Source organism: Eublepharis macularius, chromosome 2 (assembly GCF_028583425.1).
Source record: "Eublepharis macularius isolate TG4126 chromosome 2, MPM_Emac_v1.0, whole genome shotgun sequence".
Classification (NCBI taxonomy): Eukaryota; Metazoa; Chordata; class Lepidosauria; order Squamata; family Eublepharidae; genus Eublepharis; species Eublepharis macularius.
The window spans coordinates 22,748,502-22,766,754 of NC_072791.1; the positions used below are offsets into that span (position 1 = coordinate 22,748,502).

General features: G+C 43.5%; 1 protein-coding gene and 1 non-coding gene across 2 annotated transcripts; both read right to left on the bottom strand.

Moving 5' to 3' along the window:
• Positions 1 to 32: 32 nt before the first annotated feature.
• Positions 33 to 11,882, bottom strand: ZNF839 (zinc finger protein 839). The gene is made up of 8 exons (XM_054971997.1): positions 11,379 to 11,882; positions 6,822 to 7,700; positions 6,278 to 6,508; positions 5,313 to 5,405; positions 3,322 to 3,465; positions 2,245 to 2,379; positions 1,604 to 1,718; positions 33 to 827 (listed from the first exon to the last, which is right to left on the bottom strand). The coding sequence occupies exons 1-8, from the start codon at positions 11,868 to 11,870 to the stop codon at positions 415 to 417; spliced, it is 2,502 nt and encodes an 833-aa protein (XP_054827972.1). The 5' UTR covers positions 11,871 to 11,882; the 3' UTR covers positions 33 to 414.
• Positions 11,883 to 14,327: 2,445 nt separating this feature from the next.
• TRNAI-AAU (transfer RNA isoleucine (anticodon AAU)) lies at positions 14,328 to 14,401 on the bottom strand. The gene has a single exon. It is a non-coding gene; the product is annotated as a tRNA-Ile (tRNA).
• Positions 14,402 to 18,253: the final 3,852 nt, after the last annotated feature.

Below are 18,253 nucleotides of genomic sequence, written 5' to 3' on the forward strand. Positions count from 1 at the left end.
TTTTTCTGTCACTCATTTCTGCTGCTAAACACACACCCCCACCCCAAAATTTTTCAAACACGTTTTAGTTGTGCGAAGGAGCACACTGGTAACAGCAACAGTCAGTTTGAAACAACAGTACTACCAAGGTGAAGCAGAACCAGCCCATCAGAAGCTTCAGTGATTTGTTTAGTAGAAAAATATGTGGCCATCATCCATAAGAAATGTTATTGTTTCCTCTCTTACGCATTTGCCAGCTTTCTCCAACCAGCACATTGTTACATCCCATAAATTAAGTCAGTTACACTGTTGAGTTATCAAGCTTCTTATACAGGAGCTGTACTCTCTGCTAGCGTCTCAAAATGGCTGAGCTACTGCCATGGCATTACCTGGATGGTATTTCTGAAGTTCATTAACCTTATCAGTGTTCTCAGATTATTCTGCCTTTTTGGTAATGGAGGAGTCTTTCCTTTCTTTCTGCTGAAGTTCTTGATATTTTTCCTTATGACTGTTTTCTTCACGTTCTGATAGGCCAGGGTTTTCACTAGATTCCTCAAATGCTAGAGTACTACAAAATCCAGACTCCTTTGGTCTGCTTGCTGTGTTCCAAGGTGAGTTTGCTTTCATGAGTTTCTCTGGCAGATTTTCTGCATTGACAGACGGCTCAAACAGGCAGCTTGGACAACAATCCAGGCCCAATTTTCTTGAAAGTTGCAAGTTCTCAAGCACTGCTTTCATGGGCTGACAGGACAGATTAGGATTTGCACAATCCATTCCAACTTCTAATTCAAGTGATTCACATTGTTCCTCTACCAGTCTATTTCCACAGTTATCTTCTGGAGGAAAATCTTAATTTAAAAAAAAGCACAGCTTTATAGAAATATTCCTACTAAAAAAAGGAAGACTAGATATTGCCTACAGAAATTAATAAATTATGTTAGCTACCAATCTATATACATTGATTTTAAAGAAAAGATTCAGAATTAAGCCTAAGTATTGAATACTATTGTGGAATTTAATATTTAGATAGGCCACAGTTCTGCTACAAATGAAACAACATTTTGGTCATTGGTGTGGCATTTACTATTTCCAGTGACTAAACCACAGCAATGGTTTTCACCTACCAATGGCAGAAGCAACATTACAAATCTAGCTTCAGCCCTCACCTGGGAGTTAGGAGTGCTGGGTTGAAGCATCCTCCAAAACATGGTCCCAGAGGAGCTTTGGGAACATATCAGGCTTAATTCCTACTCCATAAAATGGAAAGCAGTGGCCTACTTCTCCCTCCCCCATTACTACCTCACCACCAGGAGGGAAATAAGGTTGCAGCCAGAGGAGGCAGGCACTGAGCCCAGACTAGGTTTGGGATGGGAAGGAGCCTGTAGCTCAGGCTGCCACCTTCTACCCTCCCCAGCAGTTCCCATTGATTGGGGTGGGGAGCTACTTAGCACCAGACTGGCCACAGGATGCAATTCAAATACTGAAAAGTAATTCTCTGGTGTGTCCAATTCACATCTAGGAATCTATTTTTCCAGCTTGCCGTTTCTGTATTTAAGGCCTACAGTACTCTTAGAAATAAATATCTTTTAAGCTAAACAGACAGCTTCTACTATTCAAATAGCACCTTCATTTGTAGCGCTGGTTTCTTCCATTCCATGGTGATTTGCATAATCATTCATATTCTCCAGCAGGCTTTCCTCTCTACTCCTTTTTGCAAGTGGCAACAATTCATTAGAACTCTGTTGATACAAAATTTAGATGAATAGTTGCTATCAAGCCAGGTATTTCCATCATCAGAGGATCATCACACATGCAGAAATGCCTCTTAAAAGGCTTCGAAGCTGCAACATTTCAAAAGGAACCATGGATTGGCTTCGAATCAAAATGACACTTGAAAAAAATGATCTGAGTTACAAAATATTGCAAAAATACAAAATTTGCTTTGTTATACCAATTGTGCATATGCATAGAATGGTAATTATCAAAAAGGAATAAATCACAGTAAGATGCATTCTGATTTTATACACAAGTGGAGTTACTAAGTAGGACTATGAAATTAAAGTTCATAAAGTTTTCATGAATTAAAAGCTTAGGTTTTGGTGTTAGCCAGACTCAAATTTTGTGGAGGAATGAAATTTTCAGCCAATTGGTACAAAGATGGCACTCACTGAAATGAAGGCACATCTGCAAAAAACCAATCACAAAGTTCTATATGCTCTTTAGATTTGTATATTTTGATTAACTGAGCAAAATGTACAGTTGTACCTCAGCTGCTCGTTTCTGTCCTGAAGCCTCTGGAAATATCTGCTTGCCAAAAGTTTTAACCTGCTTAGAGGAAGAGCCTGCTTGAATACTCTGCACTCCAAATAAATTGCAATTTATTCCTAATGATTCAGCAACCTGTAAAAGAAGGGTTCATCTCATCAGGGAGTATCAGAGGAGAATCTCCAAGCATTAATGCAGTAATCATTAAAAAAATCACAGTATTTATAATATTGGGACATGATGCCTACATGTTGCTTGTATTCTAAAGATCTGGTGGTGAAAAGTGTTGTCAAGTCATGGCTAATTTATGATATCCCCAATTGGAGTTTCCAAGGCAAGATACTAACATAGGTGGTTTACCATTGCCTGGCTCTGCAACCCTGGTCTTCTTGGAAGGTCTCCCATCCAATTACTAACCAAGGCTAACCCTGCTTAACTTCCAATATCTGACAAGATCAGGCTTGCTTGGGATAGCCAGGTCAAAACATTCTAAAGATTTATTTATAATTTAACACAGATGTGGACAATATGTTCGGCACCATATACCACTTCAAGAGTATTAGACCATAACTAAATAGTTCCCAGAATGCACCAAATGTAGTAAATGTAATGCACCATTTTGGAAAGCACAGTATTTGTGGAGCAAGATATAGCAACAAGCAAAGTCAGTTTATTTAAGATTGCTGGGTGGATCCAAATTCAATCTTCCATCTGCTCAAGAAGGGGGAGTGAATTGATTTCTCCTTTTCACTGCCTACACCAACACTTGCATCCCACACCAAGTCCAAGGGTATCTGGACTCTCAGGAGCAACTTTTTAGAGAATGCAAGGGGATTGCAATGGGAAGCGGGAGGCAGATTAAATTTGGCCCACAAGCACTATTTGCAATTCTTTGGATCTGTCTTTGGATCTAAAATATAATACACAACATGACACAGCAAAAATGAAGATTTATTTTCTGTCCATTTACCCTTCACTTTTCTTTTCAATCAAGTTCTGTCTGATTTCACCTACGTGCAATGTGGCTAGTAGGTGCTGGCTAGCAACAAACATCCAGATTTACTAACTCGTAGTTACCTTGGGATTTTTTATTTCCACAGGCTCTTTTATTTCAGGATTACTGAAATACTCTTGGCACATTTTCATTACCATAGCATGCAGTTCTTCAAATTCTCTGTATATACCAGGAAAGAGTGTTTTTGCTGGCTCATCCTTTTTTACCTGGTTAAAAAAGAACAGCACGTTAAACCACAGGCAGGCTATAAGCATAGTTCATATCCTCATTATAGCAGCAGGTATATATCCATCATGCATGTGCTACTTTCACAAATTAACTGCTGAAAGGACTCCTGAAAGAGAGTCACAGTCCTGCTTTTCAACTTTTACTACTTAGCCTGTCACTGCCTCTCTTGATAACACTGGCTGCTCTGCTGTGCTCTGCTCTTATAATGTAGTGGGGAATTTGCAAACAAGAATCATAGCCTTGCTTCTGTTATGCTGCAAGAAGACTGGGAAGGTAAACAGCCGAGTTTCAACAATTCCAGAGGTTGCAGAGTTTGATTTACAACTACATTTGCTATGCCTCTTAATCAAAATACTGCACATATCATGCTGAGACTGCCCACAAACTGGTTGGGCAATTTGATTCTTTGGCTACTGACAAACAGTACTTCCTATTTCTGATATACAAGAAGAAAAATTTATCATTGAAGTAAAGTCTTTTCCACAAGGGGCTTTTTCATCTGTTTTGGCCCAATACTTCATTAATTTCTCTCCAGAGTTCTGCATACGCAGGCAAAATACCCAAATTCACTCTCCAAACTGCTTCCCAGACTTTTTTGTGTTCCGCACAGAGAGGCTGCACCTGCAGCAGAATCAATCTTTCCCCGGCTTTTCTGCAGCTTTTCTCCACGTAAACATACCCCAATTTTTTCCCAGCAAAGTCAAACCAGAGCTTTTTTGAAGTGCAGAATGCTTTCTTTGGTGCAAGGCCTGGCCCTGCCTTTCGCCCTCCCCTTTATTCCCCTGTATTCTGACTGGTTGAACAGCAACCAATCATCTTTTCCTGATTTTTAAAAAATAAATAGCAACATTGCAATATCAGTGCCTTAAAGAAAATAAAATCTTGCAACGGGGAGGGAGGGCATACTACAATATTATGGCTAACACAAAAACTCTGCAGACAGCCCTGAATCCCACTTAATATTTTAAAGCTTTCACCTGTTTTCCCTGTACTTTTTAGTCCATTCTTTTTTTGGCTTTTTTAAAAAAAATTGAAAACATCAACACTGCAAGGTCAGTGCCATTAAAAAGAAAAAAAAATGTAAGTTCCCTCAGCAATCAACTGAGGGAACTGACCAGTCCTTAAATCCCACAGCAGGAAGGAGGCATTTTTCTAGAAATAATTTTTGCAGAAATAAAAAACATGCCACTTCTGTTCAACTCCCTCAAACTGCAGAATTAAAGAATCAAAGCCGTATGGGGCCAGGACTGATGAATAAAGCAGATCCAATCCTCGTGGGCCAAGTTCACCATGTGGAAGAGGCCCAACTATTAATGCCGGAAATTCCACTCTACTAATGATAGCACCTTCTTCCAGCTTAAGAAGTCTGTTCCACAGGAGAACAGCTTCACCATTAGCAGAACAGAGCTGGTGGTTCCAGCCCTAAGTTTCTGTTTCCCTAAAAATGGAAAAAATGACCATTACCCCCAATTACTTAGAACACAATTGGACAAGTTAGTCTCATTTTCAGACCTCCATCTGACTGATCTCCACTTTATTTTTGTTTTGGCTTCAATCTCTGCTCCATATCAAGAGGCTGACTTAAGGCAATTGATTGTAGATAGTGAAATATTTCCCCATAAGCAGATGTAGCAAGATCTTACTCTGCAAATTCTAATTTTAAAAAAGACTTCCACCACTTCTATTTCCCTCCTTAATTCCAAAAACAGTTCGGAATGCGATGGCTTGGTCAGCACATTCTCAACCAAAGGTAAACTTTAACCAGATTAAAGAAACTTCAGCAGATTAGACTTCGAAATTTCAAGACATAACATTTTAAACTTGCCTTCATAAGTAGGAATTCAAACACAGTAACAAATGCTGTAAAATGCGGGACCACCAACTCCATGAAATCTTCATTGGTGCATTGCTGAATCAGCTGTTAAAGACCATAATGATTTCTTTAGAGAAGCCATAAATCACATAGCTAAAACGCCAACTCTAAATATATGAGGATTAAGAGAGAGAGAAGGATGTATGAAATCTATGAAATTATAGAAAACAAGTCAAATCAGCAAGTAACAATGTTAGGAACGAGCTCTTGTCATCATTACCAGGATACAAGCTGTTTAAGGTACATTTAAAGAAAATCCTGACAGCAATATCCAAGCGACTCCACACTACCTATCTATGTAGGAGACAGATGCACGAGACTTGTAAGCACCACATGAACAGGTCATGGCAAATTTCCCAGTTATGAACTGACACAGCATGAACACACCACACACGTTTTTTTAAAGGCTTCTCAAACTCCCTCCCTTAACCACAAGAATTGCAAATTGCTATGCACTCTCAGTCAATTAGCTGTACAAATTGTAGTTGATCCCGTTCCCTCCATGAGATGCAGGGGAACAAGGAAGGCTACAGTGGGAACAGGGAATCAACACAAATCCCCTTCTTGTACATGTGTCCCTTGCAAAATGGGGAGAGGGAGAACAGATCCAATCCACATGTTTTTAGATAATACACAGGGACATTGCAGTGGGTACTATACTGAAAGGGGAAATACTTGTAAGAATGCAGGATGATGTTAAAAGTATGTCCTTTTAAAAAAATGTTGTTGCCCTATGAACCAGGAGCACTGTTTAAGATGATCAAAAAGCCCTGGACTGACTAGTTAATCATTTAATTGGCTAAATGCTGCAGCCATAAAAAGGAAGGCAGATTCTGGCTCTCGTGAGGGCAGAAAGACAAGTATAAATTTTGTAAATAAAATAGATTTGTACAAATAAGCATGAAAACAAATCATACCTCTTCTAGCCTAGCTTTCCTTCTGAATACACTGTGATATTCTGCTGACTTATTGTTAAACTTGGAAGGGAACTGTCCAGGCTTGCTAAATCTGCTGGAATATCTTGATCTTTCAGCATTCCTGGGGCGGCCGCGCTGCCTTGGTGGTCGAGGTCTTCCTAGACCTGAGTGTAGCAAACGGGTATCCTTTTGTTGTACTGCAAATATTCTCTTTCCTTCACCTGTACCAGACTTTTAAAACAAAACTGAACATCAGAATGGTCTCTGAAACACTTTTGTCTGTACGTGTTTGTTTTTCAGCCTGAAACAATAGCACCAATAGCCTGTGAGTCTGTACACCAAAGCGGTAGGCACATACTTCTAAATTCAAGCAAGAAAACTCCTTTTCTGAAGCCACAGTATGCCAGACAGACTATGGTCTACCTATTCCCAATACTACACCACTGCATCATGGGTAGAGCTTTTGTTCACACCCAGAAAAACTGGTAATGCTGGGATTATATCGCCTCAAAATTCATTAAAGGGGAAAAGTACATCTTTTTACCTGTTGCTGATTTTCTGTAGCATCTCCCTTTTTATTTGTTAAAGTGTCAGTAACCTGTGGTGGTACAACAGTCTGATAACTCTTCTGACCATTTGCTTTCCCAGCATCTTCCAGCAATGTCATCATACAAAGGCTATTCAAAGAGGAAGACGGTGAACATTCTTGAGGTCCATGGTCAGGATTCAATTTATAATGCCGCGCTAATCCTCCTTTTCCTATGTAGGATTTTTCGCAAGTCTGACACTTGAACAATTTTGGCCGCAAGTCACAATTCAAGGCACCAAACAATGAGGGTGTTTCCTTCTCCTTGCCCTCTTCATCATCTTCTACACTGAGCTCAGAATAGTCGTCAGAATCGGACTGGTGACAGTCTGCCAAATCTTCAGTTTTGATGAATTTGTAGTCCTTAGCTTTATATTTGGGAGGACGTGAAATCCGCCCAGATCGGGTTTTCACCTTCAGGTTTTTTTTAAGCTTTTGCTTCTTCTCTAAGTTTCCAGCAGAGTTTGCCAGATTAGTTGAAATCACAGTAATGTTTGGAGTGTGTGTAGTCTTGCTTCTCTGCTCATTTAACATGCAGTGTGTTGTTATCTTATCTGCTGATACTTGTCCACGAGGATGTAGAGGTCTCTGCAGGAGCAGCTGAATTGTGGGCCCAGAAGAGTTGTGTAGGAAAAACTGATCTGATCCAGTTTCCGTAAGAGGCAGTATCCTAATGATCTGAGGATTAATGACATTGAGTCCTAACACCTTTGCATTCTTCTCAACTGGCTGAGCCACGGCTACATCTTGTGACTGAACTGCAGCAAAAGATAGTTCTGGCCTTTCGTTTTCTTTGGTCTGATCAGACTGTACTTGGACACAGATGGTTTCAAATTGCTTTAAGAAAGACACAAAATTATTTAAGCATACAGTTACACAGACTTCCCTCATACACTTGAACATTAGAGCCCTACAACAACATACTGCTTTCCAAACATGTCTGAACTAAACTGTTTCTTTTTTATTTAATTTTCTAGACCTCCTGTATACAAAGAACATTATCCACAATAACACTATGGATAACAAGAGCACTTTGCTCTTCAGGCAACAGGAATTAGAACCCAGAAGACAGAGTCAAAAGAAGACCACAACTATACTTATCAGCAAGTAAGCTCATACAAAAAGCAGTGAGACTCAATTCCAATTAAATCCAGTGAATTCAGCCTGGAAGACTCCAACTGAAGCCTATATAACATGGTCAGTACTATTTTTTTTAAAAATGATTCATTCCTACACTCCCAACTCATTCCTACACTCCTACAGCTACTTGTCATATCCACAAAGTACATAAGATGTTTAAAAAGGAAGAGGCCAAGGCAAGTCATTTTCTTCATCTTTGTTACTCCTGTGTAAAATGAAATAATGCCGATAGATTTGGGACAGGAAAACAAAAAGCATTTCAGACAGTAAATATTGGAATATGAACAAGGGCCGTTTCCACACTATTCACCTTCATCCGGAACGCTGTGGAATGTCATGAAAAAAACGCAGAAGAGAGCATCTTCTTGCGCAAGTTTTGCGTAAGGTCGCTCAAAAGTAGCACAAGACGCTATCTTCCGTGTTTTTTTCACAAAGTTCCACAGCGTTCCAGATGAAGGTGAGTAGTGTGGAAACAGCCCAGGTCTCTGCAGAGTGCCTGTGAAGTCCTGATATTACTCTACCAGAACTCCAGAGAGATCCTTGGCTCCCTTATACCATTTACAACTAAAAAGGGGGTGAGTTTTGCTGTTTACCCACTCCAGGATGCCACTCCGCAGTGGAGCTAAAGCAGTGGTACTCACTCCGCAGTTCATGCAGAGCCACACTCACAATTCCCATCAACCCAAAGCCACATTTACTTGGTACAAGGCCAACACATCAGGGAGGCTTGGGAAAGTACCTGCTCCTCTGATGGCAGCTGTTTCATCATGAGAGCCACTTGCCAACCATGAACCCACCAGGCATGGGCCTTGTCCACTTTTCTGAAACATGGGGCAGGTGCCACTTTGGGGGACCAAGCCACTGAGTATCACTGAACTAAAACAAGAGGATAGGCTCAAGCTACCCTTTAATACTGTGTAACAGAATCTTACAGAAGGACTGTAACAGACAGGACTGGTTCCAGCTCCACCTTGTCTCAGAGTCAATGACAACCAGCAAAATGCTGGACCAGTGACAGTGGGAGTCTGTCGGAAGGCAATTACTGAGAGAAGGGTTTGAGGCTGCTGAAAGTAGCAGCAGAGATACGGCTGGTTGTTAACTTCTGTTCTGTTACATAGTAATCTTTCTCTGTATAATCACACTATATCAATGAGTTTTGAAATAATTCACTCCTAGGTTCTGTGTTATAAATAAAAGTTATTCTGAGTTGTTTTTAACAGTGGCTGGTGTCAAGTTATTGGCTGACAGGAAATAAAACATACAAATCTCAAATGGGTCAAGTTTAAACAAATGGTGTCAGCATATTAAGGTATATTTAACTCTGAGTTCCCTTTCCTCAATAGCCCTGGGCAGTAGCTAAGTGAGGGGAAGTAAATATAGGGAATGAGCGCCCATCAGGTAGCACCTCTGGGAAGAGGAGGGAACTCTGTGTGGATTTGGGTCAGGGCTCTCTGCATGAAAAACAAAGGTTAGAAAGGTGGCTTGTTGTGACATCCCATAACTGCCTGTGAAGCCCCAAACCTTTATGGGGAGGTTTGTGGTGGGTGACAGTGTGAAAGTGGGTTCACAATGACATTTTATATTAGGCAGAAGATTTCTATCAACAGTGTGAAGTTTTGGATTCCAAAAATCTAAGTTCAAAGGCAGAAGAGCTGGGAGGCTGACATACAGAAAAACATTGGTAGGAGCCAGCTGTCTCATTCTTCCTTGCTCTCTTCATCTATGTGTATTGAAGACTGCAGCAAACAATTATTTCCCTAAGCATCTGGCAATATTATCCATGCCTTAAGCCTGCCTTGCATGTATAGGAGAGTAATTGGTACAATAGACACTCCATGGCGGACACGTTCCATCTGCAGTACCACTTCAGTGTGCAGGCAGGGAGTGTCAGCTATGGAGAGTCATTCATATGAAAAACTTAAATGCAGGTACAAGATTAGTTCTTGTACTAATGTGTCCCCTTGGAAGGGTATTAGGGAGACCTTAAATAAAAGAAAAACAGAGGCAGTTGCAAAGACATGTAGAATCATATAGTTTTAGGTGGGTAGCTGTGTTGGCATGCAGTAGAACAGGAGTATTTGAGTCCAGTGGCGCCTTAGAGACCAATAAGATTTTCAGAGTATAAGCTTTAGAGAGTCTGAGCTCCCTTCTACAGACACAAAAAGAGCTATGACTTTTAAAAACTTACACTCTGAAAATCTTGTTGGTCTCTAAGGCGCCACTGGACTCAAATCCTAAAATCATATAAACATTAACTGTGTCTCACACACAGGTATGAATAAAGGTACAATCATAATAGTTGAGGTACTCTTTCTCTCTACAGTTCACAAGCTGCATGGCTTGTTGCTGTACCCTCTCTTGCTGCTGTAGGCTGTGCCTGTGATAGAACCGTTACATAACAAGGCACATACGGAAGCACCAAAATGCACTATAAATGCTACAAAAATAAACTCTGAAAAATCCCCTATTTACTCCACACTGGCTTGTATCCATCAGCTTGCCTTAGGCCAGGGGTGGGCAAATTGCGGCCCGCAGGCCACATGCGGCCTGCTACAGAGCCACATGCAGCCTGCCAAGCCAGTCACCTACTGGGCACCTGGCACCGAAAAAGCAACACTCTGCAGCTTTTCTCCCTCACACAACAAATAAACTGAATAAAACTACCACTGTTTTATTTAATTTATATTTATTGATTTTTATGATATAATTTATACCTTTTCTGAAATGCAAAGTTAACTAATGAATGCAATCATTTTAAAAGGTGCGGCCCTCCGCTAACCTCCTCTCCCACCAAGTGGCCCCCGAGCCAAAACAATTGCCCACCCCTGCCTTAGGCTCTTCCTTTTCTGTCTCCTCTGAAGCTGGAATTTTTACCACACCTCCATTTCATCTCCCAGTCCTGAAGTTTAAAAGGCTGGTTGCTGATAACAGGGTAAACTAGCATAGCAAGGAGATGAGGGTGTCTCTGCTACCCTCTAAAATTTGCTGGTTCTCCATCTGCAACATGTTTCTGGTTTGGGGAAAAGAGAAACATTCTCAATCAAAACCTTCCACGATCCCCCCCCCCCCCTGCAGTCTAAAAGGCCAATCCACTGGACCACAACTCTCCCTGCATACAGTTGCCAATTCTGTGTTGTGAAATTCCTGGAGATTAGGGAGCCTAAAGAGAGACCCCAGCAGTGTATAAAGCCGAAGAGTCCACTCCCAAAGGGACCAGCTCTTTCTTCTCCAGCTCTTTTTTTTTTTAGTCCGGAGATGAATTGTAATTCCTGTAAATTTCCAGGCCCCCATTTGGAAATCGACAACTCTACTCCCTGCACGTATGAAACAAGCCTCAGAAAACTCATTCCCACACGCGTAATTCCATAGACGTGCCTGGGCTGGAAGAAGCCTGGCGGGAGGAAGAGCCGCCGCCGCCGCTTCCGATTTGCCCTGTTGGAGGGCGACCCGCCGGGCCACATCCTGCAACTGTTGTGCCGCGTTGTGCAGGGCGCTGGACGCCGGCAGGGGCTCCGTGGCCGCGTTGAAGCTCTGCGCTGAGGAGGAAAGAGGAGGCGTCAAAAGGCCGCTTTCCTGGGCTGGCGGCGGCGAAGGACCCAAATTCCCAGGAGAGGATGAGGCGGGAGCCGGCAGGCCGGCGGACAAGACCAAATCCGAGACTGCCTTCCTTGCAAGAGACGCCTCGTCGGGTTGCCCTTTCCCGGCCACCGCTACCAACCGCTGGATCTGCTGCGCCTCGCCCGCCGGCGCGGGGCGGCTCTGGAAAGGCTGCAGAGGCAAAGCCGCCTCGGGGGGCGCCGCCGGGCCCTGAGCGACGCCATCTTTCCCCTCAGAGAGCACCGAAGCAGCTTCCCCGAGAGCCGCCATCACAGCACCCGTCACCGGACGACGGTTTGAAGAGGCGCTCAACGATAGAGAGAGAATGTAGGAGAACTTCCTGTTTGAAAGCGGAAAAGCCGCCTTTGGAAGCGAGGGAGTGGCGCTCTATCCTTCCTCGGCCGCTCTATGGTGGAAGAATCCCAGCAAGTGGATCGGGAAGCCCTGCAAGAGCTACAAACTTCATTATACGCATGTCCAGTGCTGTCTTTGTAAACTTGTATTCATTTATCCTATCACATTGTTTATGGAAATGTTCTTGATGCTGTATGGAAATGCCTGCCCTTGTCCTTGCCACTGATTGTACTAATCTCACACTATGTAATCTGCCTTGAGCCTCAGTGAGAAAGGAGGAATGTAAATGACATAAATAAATAATAAATAAATTAAATACTCACATGGGAATTACTGTTGTGCTCTGACTCTTAGCACTTGGGCTTGCCACCCTCCAGGTGGGACCTGGAGATCTCCTACAATTACAAGTAATATTCCGACTACAGGGATCAGTTGCCCTGGAGGAAATGGCAGCCTTGCAGGGCAGACTCTGGCATTATACCCCACTGAGGTCCCTCCCCTCCCCAAACCTCGCCATCCCAAGACTCCATTCCCAAAATCTCCAAGAATTTCCCAATCCAGAGTGGGCAACCTTAATTGGCACCCCATCCGCACGGCTTTCCAGGCTGCACAGTGACCGAAGGTGGTCTCCCATCCAAGTACCTACTGTGGCTGACCCTGCTTAGCTCCCAGGCTCTGAGGGGATGGGGAGGAAAGGGGAGTGGGGGAAGTAATCTAGGTGTAGTCTGGATCTATATGTGACTCTCGTCTTCTCTGGCCTCTATAGCTTTCTTTCCACTAAAGGTAGTTTGCCTTTCTCACTAAGACTCAAGGCGGATTACACAGCGTGAGTCAGTATAGTCAGCGTCAACGACATTTCAATAAACAGGAACGGAGCTCTGACTCTCAAAAGCTTTCTGGTTTCTAAGGTGCCACTGACTCGAATCCTGCTGCTCTACTGCAGACCAACACGGCCACCCACGTAACAGTACTTTCAATAAACAATGTAATAGGGCTATAAATGCAAATTTGCAGAAGATATAAAACCAGCAGAAAGAACCCAGTCCGTGTAATGATACTTTTATTAGGACTAATCTAATGACACGTAACAAAGGGCGGCCGTCCGAGTTCTCCAGAACTCTTTCTCAGGCTGGATGTTTGGGGAGGGGGGATAATAAAAAGAGGTGTGTGTGTGTGTGTGGGGCGGGGTGCTTTGGGACATCCTGTTCCAGCCTGCAGCGTGTGTTGAATGCAGAGCAGATTCAAAGAATGCTGATTCCAAGTGACACCTCGTGTTTCCCAGAGCAAGAGGCAACAAAACATTCACCTTCTTAAAGAAAAAAAAGTCTCCAGGATCCCTCTGTATGAGGCGTGACTCGCAATCGCTTTCCCAAAGCTGTCGTAGATACATGTTTCCTCACCGCATAAACTCAGGAGGAGAGGAACAAAACATAAACCGCTGCGCTGGATATAGAGGCCAAATTGGGTAGTTTCATTTTGCGTTGCATTCTCAATACACAGAGATAGGAAGCCCAAGCAGGTCTACTCAGAAGTAAGTCCCCTTTTATGGAACGGGATTTACTCTCAGGAAAATGCCTTTAGGATTGCAGCCACAGTCTCTTCCTAGCTTAATCTCGCCACGGGGGCTAAGAGAGGTGCAGTGAAGGACCAATAGAAAAGCTCTTCTGCCTTACAAAGTGGGCAGGCAGGGGAAGGGCGGAGAGATGGAAGCCGAGCGGGGACAAGTAGGTTGCAAAAGCGCCCACGATTCACTACGGAATAAGAAACCTTTAACCTGGCTGGCAGTCCATTTTTCAGAGGCAAAAAAGCAGAAATGGGTTACCGAAGCGACGTGTTTGGTTCAGGGGCATGCGTAAGCAAGAAGTCTTTTTAAAATCATCATTTTAAAATGATGATTTTAGATGGATTTTAGATTAAAACCCGAGTATCCCAACTTGATGGGTTTGCTTCTTTCTGACATATAAAGCAACAAGCCTATGCGCCTTAAACTGAAACCGTGAAGCCATTTTTTCCCTTTTTTCTAATTTCATCTCATTATTTAAGGCACAGATTGCAAGCAGACACAACTGCAAACCTTGCTTTCTTAACGGAATGAACAAATCCAGCGTTTCACTGCACAGGTATCGCACGTTAGATCACATAAGCGTTTCGCTGTCCGGTAGTTTTGCAACCGATTGACAACATTTAATCTTGCATCTGCCGAAGAGAACTGTAGTTCTCGAAAGCTTATGCTACAGTAAAGTTGGTTAGTCTTAAAGGTGCTACTGGACTCTTTTCTATTTTGCTACTATAGACTAACACGGCTAACTCCTCTGGATCTATAACATTTAATAAAGGAACTTGATCCAAACGGAACACTAAAATAATCTCTCGTGGCCCGTACGGGGATCGAACCCGCGACCTTGGCGTTATTAGCACCACGCTCTAACCAACTGAGCTAACCGGCCACTTAGAAGTCTTTTTTAGCTGCACTTCATTTCTGCAAGTGATGCAAGAGCAGTCTCTTTTCACGTTGATTCTTCAACGTTCATTTACGAAGAATCTGCATGTTGTCAATATGCTTCCTTGCTATTCTTCGCACATGTAATTGTTATCGCTGAGAAACTAAGCAGCTGCGGTTTCTATTGTTTCTTCATGATGATGTACGCAATAGGATCGGGACAGACAGAGGGAGAGTTTTTAACGGGGATGACCGTCCCAGAAAAGGCAGAAATCAGGTATTAACAGTTTACTAATCAATTCCGTCTAAATGAACGGATGTTTATCAAAGGGCTGTCTTTAGCCAGCCTCGCCTAAGCACGTTTTCATGTGAACAAGCCCTTCTGGATAACATCTGGAGTAGGGATTGCAAGACTCCGGTTCAAATTCTGCCCTCTGCCATGAAGGCTACTGACAGTGCAATCCTAAACAGAGTTACTCCAACCTAAGCTCACTGAAATTAGTGGTCTTAAATTGGAGTAACTCATATCGTTTTAGGTGGGCAGCCCTGTTGGTCTGCAATAGAGCAAGATTTGGGTCCAGTAGCACCATAAGACCAAATAGATTTATTGTCGAAGGCTTTCACGGCCGGAGAACGATGGTTGTTGTGGGTTTTCCGGGCTGTATTGCCGTGGTCTTGGCATTGTAGTTCCTGACGTTTCACCAGCAGCTGTGGCTGGCATCTTCAGAGGTGTAGCACCAAAAGACAGAGATCTCTCAGAGACAGAGATCTCTCAGTGACACTGAGAGATCTCTGTCTTTTGGTGCTACACCTCTGAAGATGCCAGCCACAGCTGCTGGCGAAACGTCAGGAACTACAATGCCAAGACCACGGCAATACAGCCCGGAAAACCCACAACAACCACCAAATAGATTTCCAGAGTATGAGCAGTTAGTACATAGTACAGATAGTACTTTGAAGCACATAGTGGACCCAAATCTTGCTTCTTTTACAATGCAATCCTAAGTAGACTTATACCAGTCTAAACCCATTGAAATCAATGGGCTTAGACGGAAGTAACTCAATTTAGGATTGCACTATGAATGACTTCCAGTGGGTTGCTCACTCTACCCTACTTCACAAGCCAACAAACTTTCCCACTTTTCTGACTCAAATGTCAAATCTCGGTTGTCAAACACATCTAATGTGGTGAAGCTTATCGTCTGGCTGGTCTGGAAGGGAATACTGCTTTCAAATTTTTTCCCGCTACTACCCACCAAAAGGGCCACCCTTCCTGAAACTACCTCGCAGGAAAATAATTTTTTAAGGGGGAAATTTTTATTCATAATATTTAACCATTCTCCAAACCACCTCACAGGGTTGTTGTGAGCATAAAACATCAAGGAAAACTCTGAGGTCCTTGGAAGATGAAATTTTTAAAAAATTGAAATAGCAATACATGTGACATCCTGCTGTACGTAACAATCATGATTTATTTTTTAAATCAAATTTTACTTATGTTATTTGTAGACTGCCTTTCTCACTGAGACTCAAGGCATATTACACAGCGTGAGTCAGCACAGTGCTCTAGTCGTTTGTTTTGAAGCTCCCCAGCTTTCTTTTGAGGGTGTGTACCTCCTTGGCAAGCAATACCGGACACAGGCAGGTAAAATATTATTGGAGTTTATTGAAGAAAGAACATAGGAGCGGATGCAAAGCAAAAACCGCTCTTAAAAGCATTTTGGCAAGCCATGAAAACAAATAAAGCTTGGTGTCCTCACTATATTCTAACTAAAACACTACTGGCTGGCTAACTAACATTCTCTGAGTTGGTTCCCAGCTTGGTTGATCTTGCCAAAGTCCATCTATGCCAGTTTACGCTAAGCATTCTGGAAATGGCATGGAGCTGAGGAGCTCTCACACTTTGTAGGCAGTTGGCAATGGCTACAAGGTAGAAACTGATAAGCTGCCTAGGGACAAAGAGGCTTCTTGAAATCTAGGGGCATCTGCCCACTCACAAGAACCAATCAGGGCTCAGTTACTTAATTGGACATTACAGCATGGGAAAGTTTGGAACGTCTGGAAATCTCCCACTCTCCTAGCTTTCCACAAACTATGTGTAACTGCCCTGATAGGAATCCCATTCCCTGGTGGGAGTGGGAGATCCTCTGATCCCACCTTTTGACCCCCGCCACCGCTTACCTGGCTGGCAGGGGGAAAGGTGTCAGGCTATGGATGACAGGATATGGCAGACAGATCCCTGGACCATTGCAGCAAGACACAGGTTCTTGGTTAAATGGCTTTTATTCAGAAATCAGATCATTTCCATATATATGTCCATAGAACTACTCAGAAGCCAGGTAAGCATCTAAGCAGCAAGAGTAAAAGTTGACAGGAATGACATCATGTGAGAGAGCCTTCTCTTTTAACATTCAAGTTGGCTCCTTTCCCCCCTCCCAATCATAAACAAGGTTTTGGCGCTCTCCTTGTGTGAGAATGTTTCATATATTTGTAATATCAAGTTGAGTCCCTATGAAGCAAGACATAGCAAAGTCTGAGAGGGAGTACAAGGTGAGAAACACTGGAAGCTGTTACAGTCCATCAGATAAACACCCGTGGAAGCCTGTGAAAGAAATAGTTATGACACTGGTAAAATGACATCGCGTTACAGCAGGATACAGTGGTTCAGCACAGAAGGAACATTAACACTGGCATGGATAGGGCTCAGACATGACAAAAGGCTGGGAACGGACTTCCCAGGAATGCTTCCGGGGCTGGCCCAACGTCACTGATGTCATCATGCTGCTCTAAGAGTGATCTCATACATCGCAGCAGGCCGATTTGGGCCCCAAATGGGCTGAATCGGGCCCATTTTGGGGACTTAGCCTACTGCAAAGTGCTGATGTCACTTCCTGAAAGTGACATCATTGTACTGGCGAAAGAATGTCCAGGAAGCACAAGGAAGGTAAAAGCTGAGTCCCTCCCTCCTGCCAGGAGGGTAAGGCGACCTGGCCTGGCAACCCTACTAGACTTACCAGGTGCCTGCCGGTGGAGGGTAAACTGGGGATTTGCCCCCTTGTCCGCTGATCACTCAGCAACCAGGGGGAGGGGACACGGTCCTGGAGGTTGCCCGCCACCAACAGGCACCTCAGGAGCACGCACTGTGCACGCTCTCCCAACCGGCACAGTGATGTCACTTCTGGAAGTGATGTGGTTGTGTTGCCTGCGGGAACGTTTCCACGCTTCCAGAAGTGACATCATCGTGCCAGCTCTGCATAAGGTAAATGCCAGATACTCCACCCTCCCAACAGAAGGTGAGGGGTACCTGGCAACCCTACACACTGCCCCAGTAGCGCTCTCATACTCCGCAGCAGGGCAATATCAGCCCCAAATGGGCCCAATTCAATCCACTGTGGAGTGCGGGAGCGCTGCTGGGAGGGCCCTGAAGAGCTCCTGCACTTCACAGTGGGCCAATTTAGGACCCAAATGGGCCCGATCAGGCCCCAAATGGGCCGAAATTGGCCTGCTGTGGTGCACAGGAGTGCTCTCAGGGGCAGCATGATGCCCTGCATGATGACACCACTTCCCAGAAGTGATGTCATCATGCAGCATGCATTACAATAAAGGTGAGTGCCAGGTCTCCGACCTCCCACTAGGAGGGTAAGCAGGCCTGGTAACCCTAATCTTGACCCTATTGTTGAAATGCACAGTGCGACACTGTAACATTTCAACAACATATTCCTCATTATTGTATTGTTTACTGAATGTCCCAGCCGTTAATTGTATGGACTTACACTGTGCCATCCACCTTGAGTCCCAGCAAGAAAGGTGGACTATAACTAACATGCATAAATAATAAAGGTAGGGTTTTTAATATGTC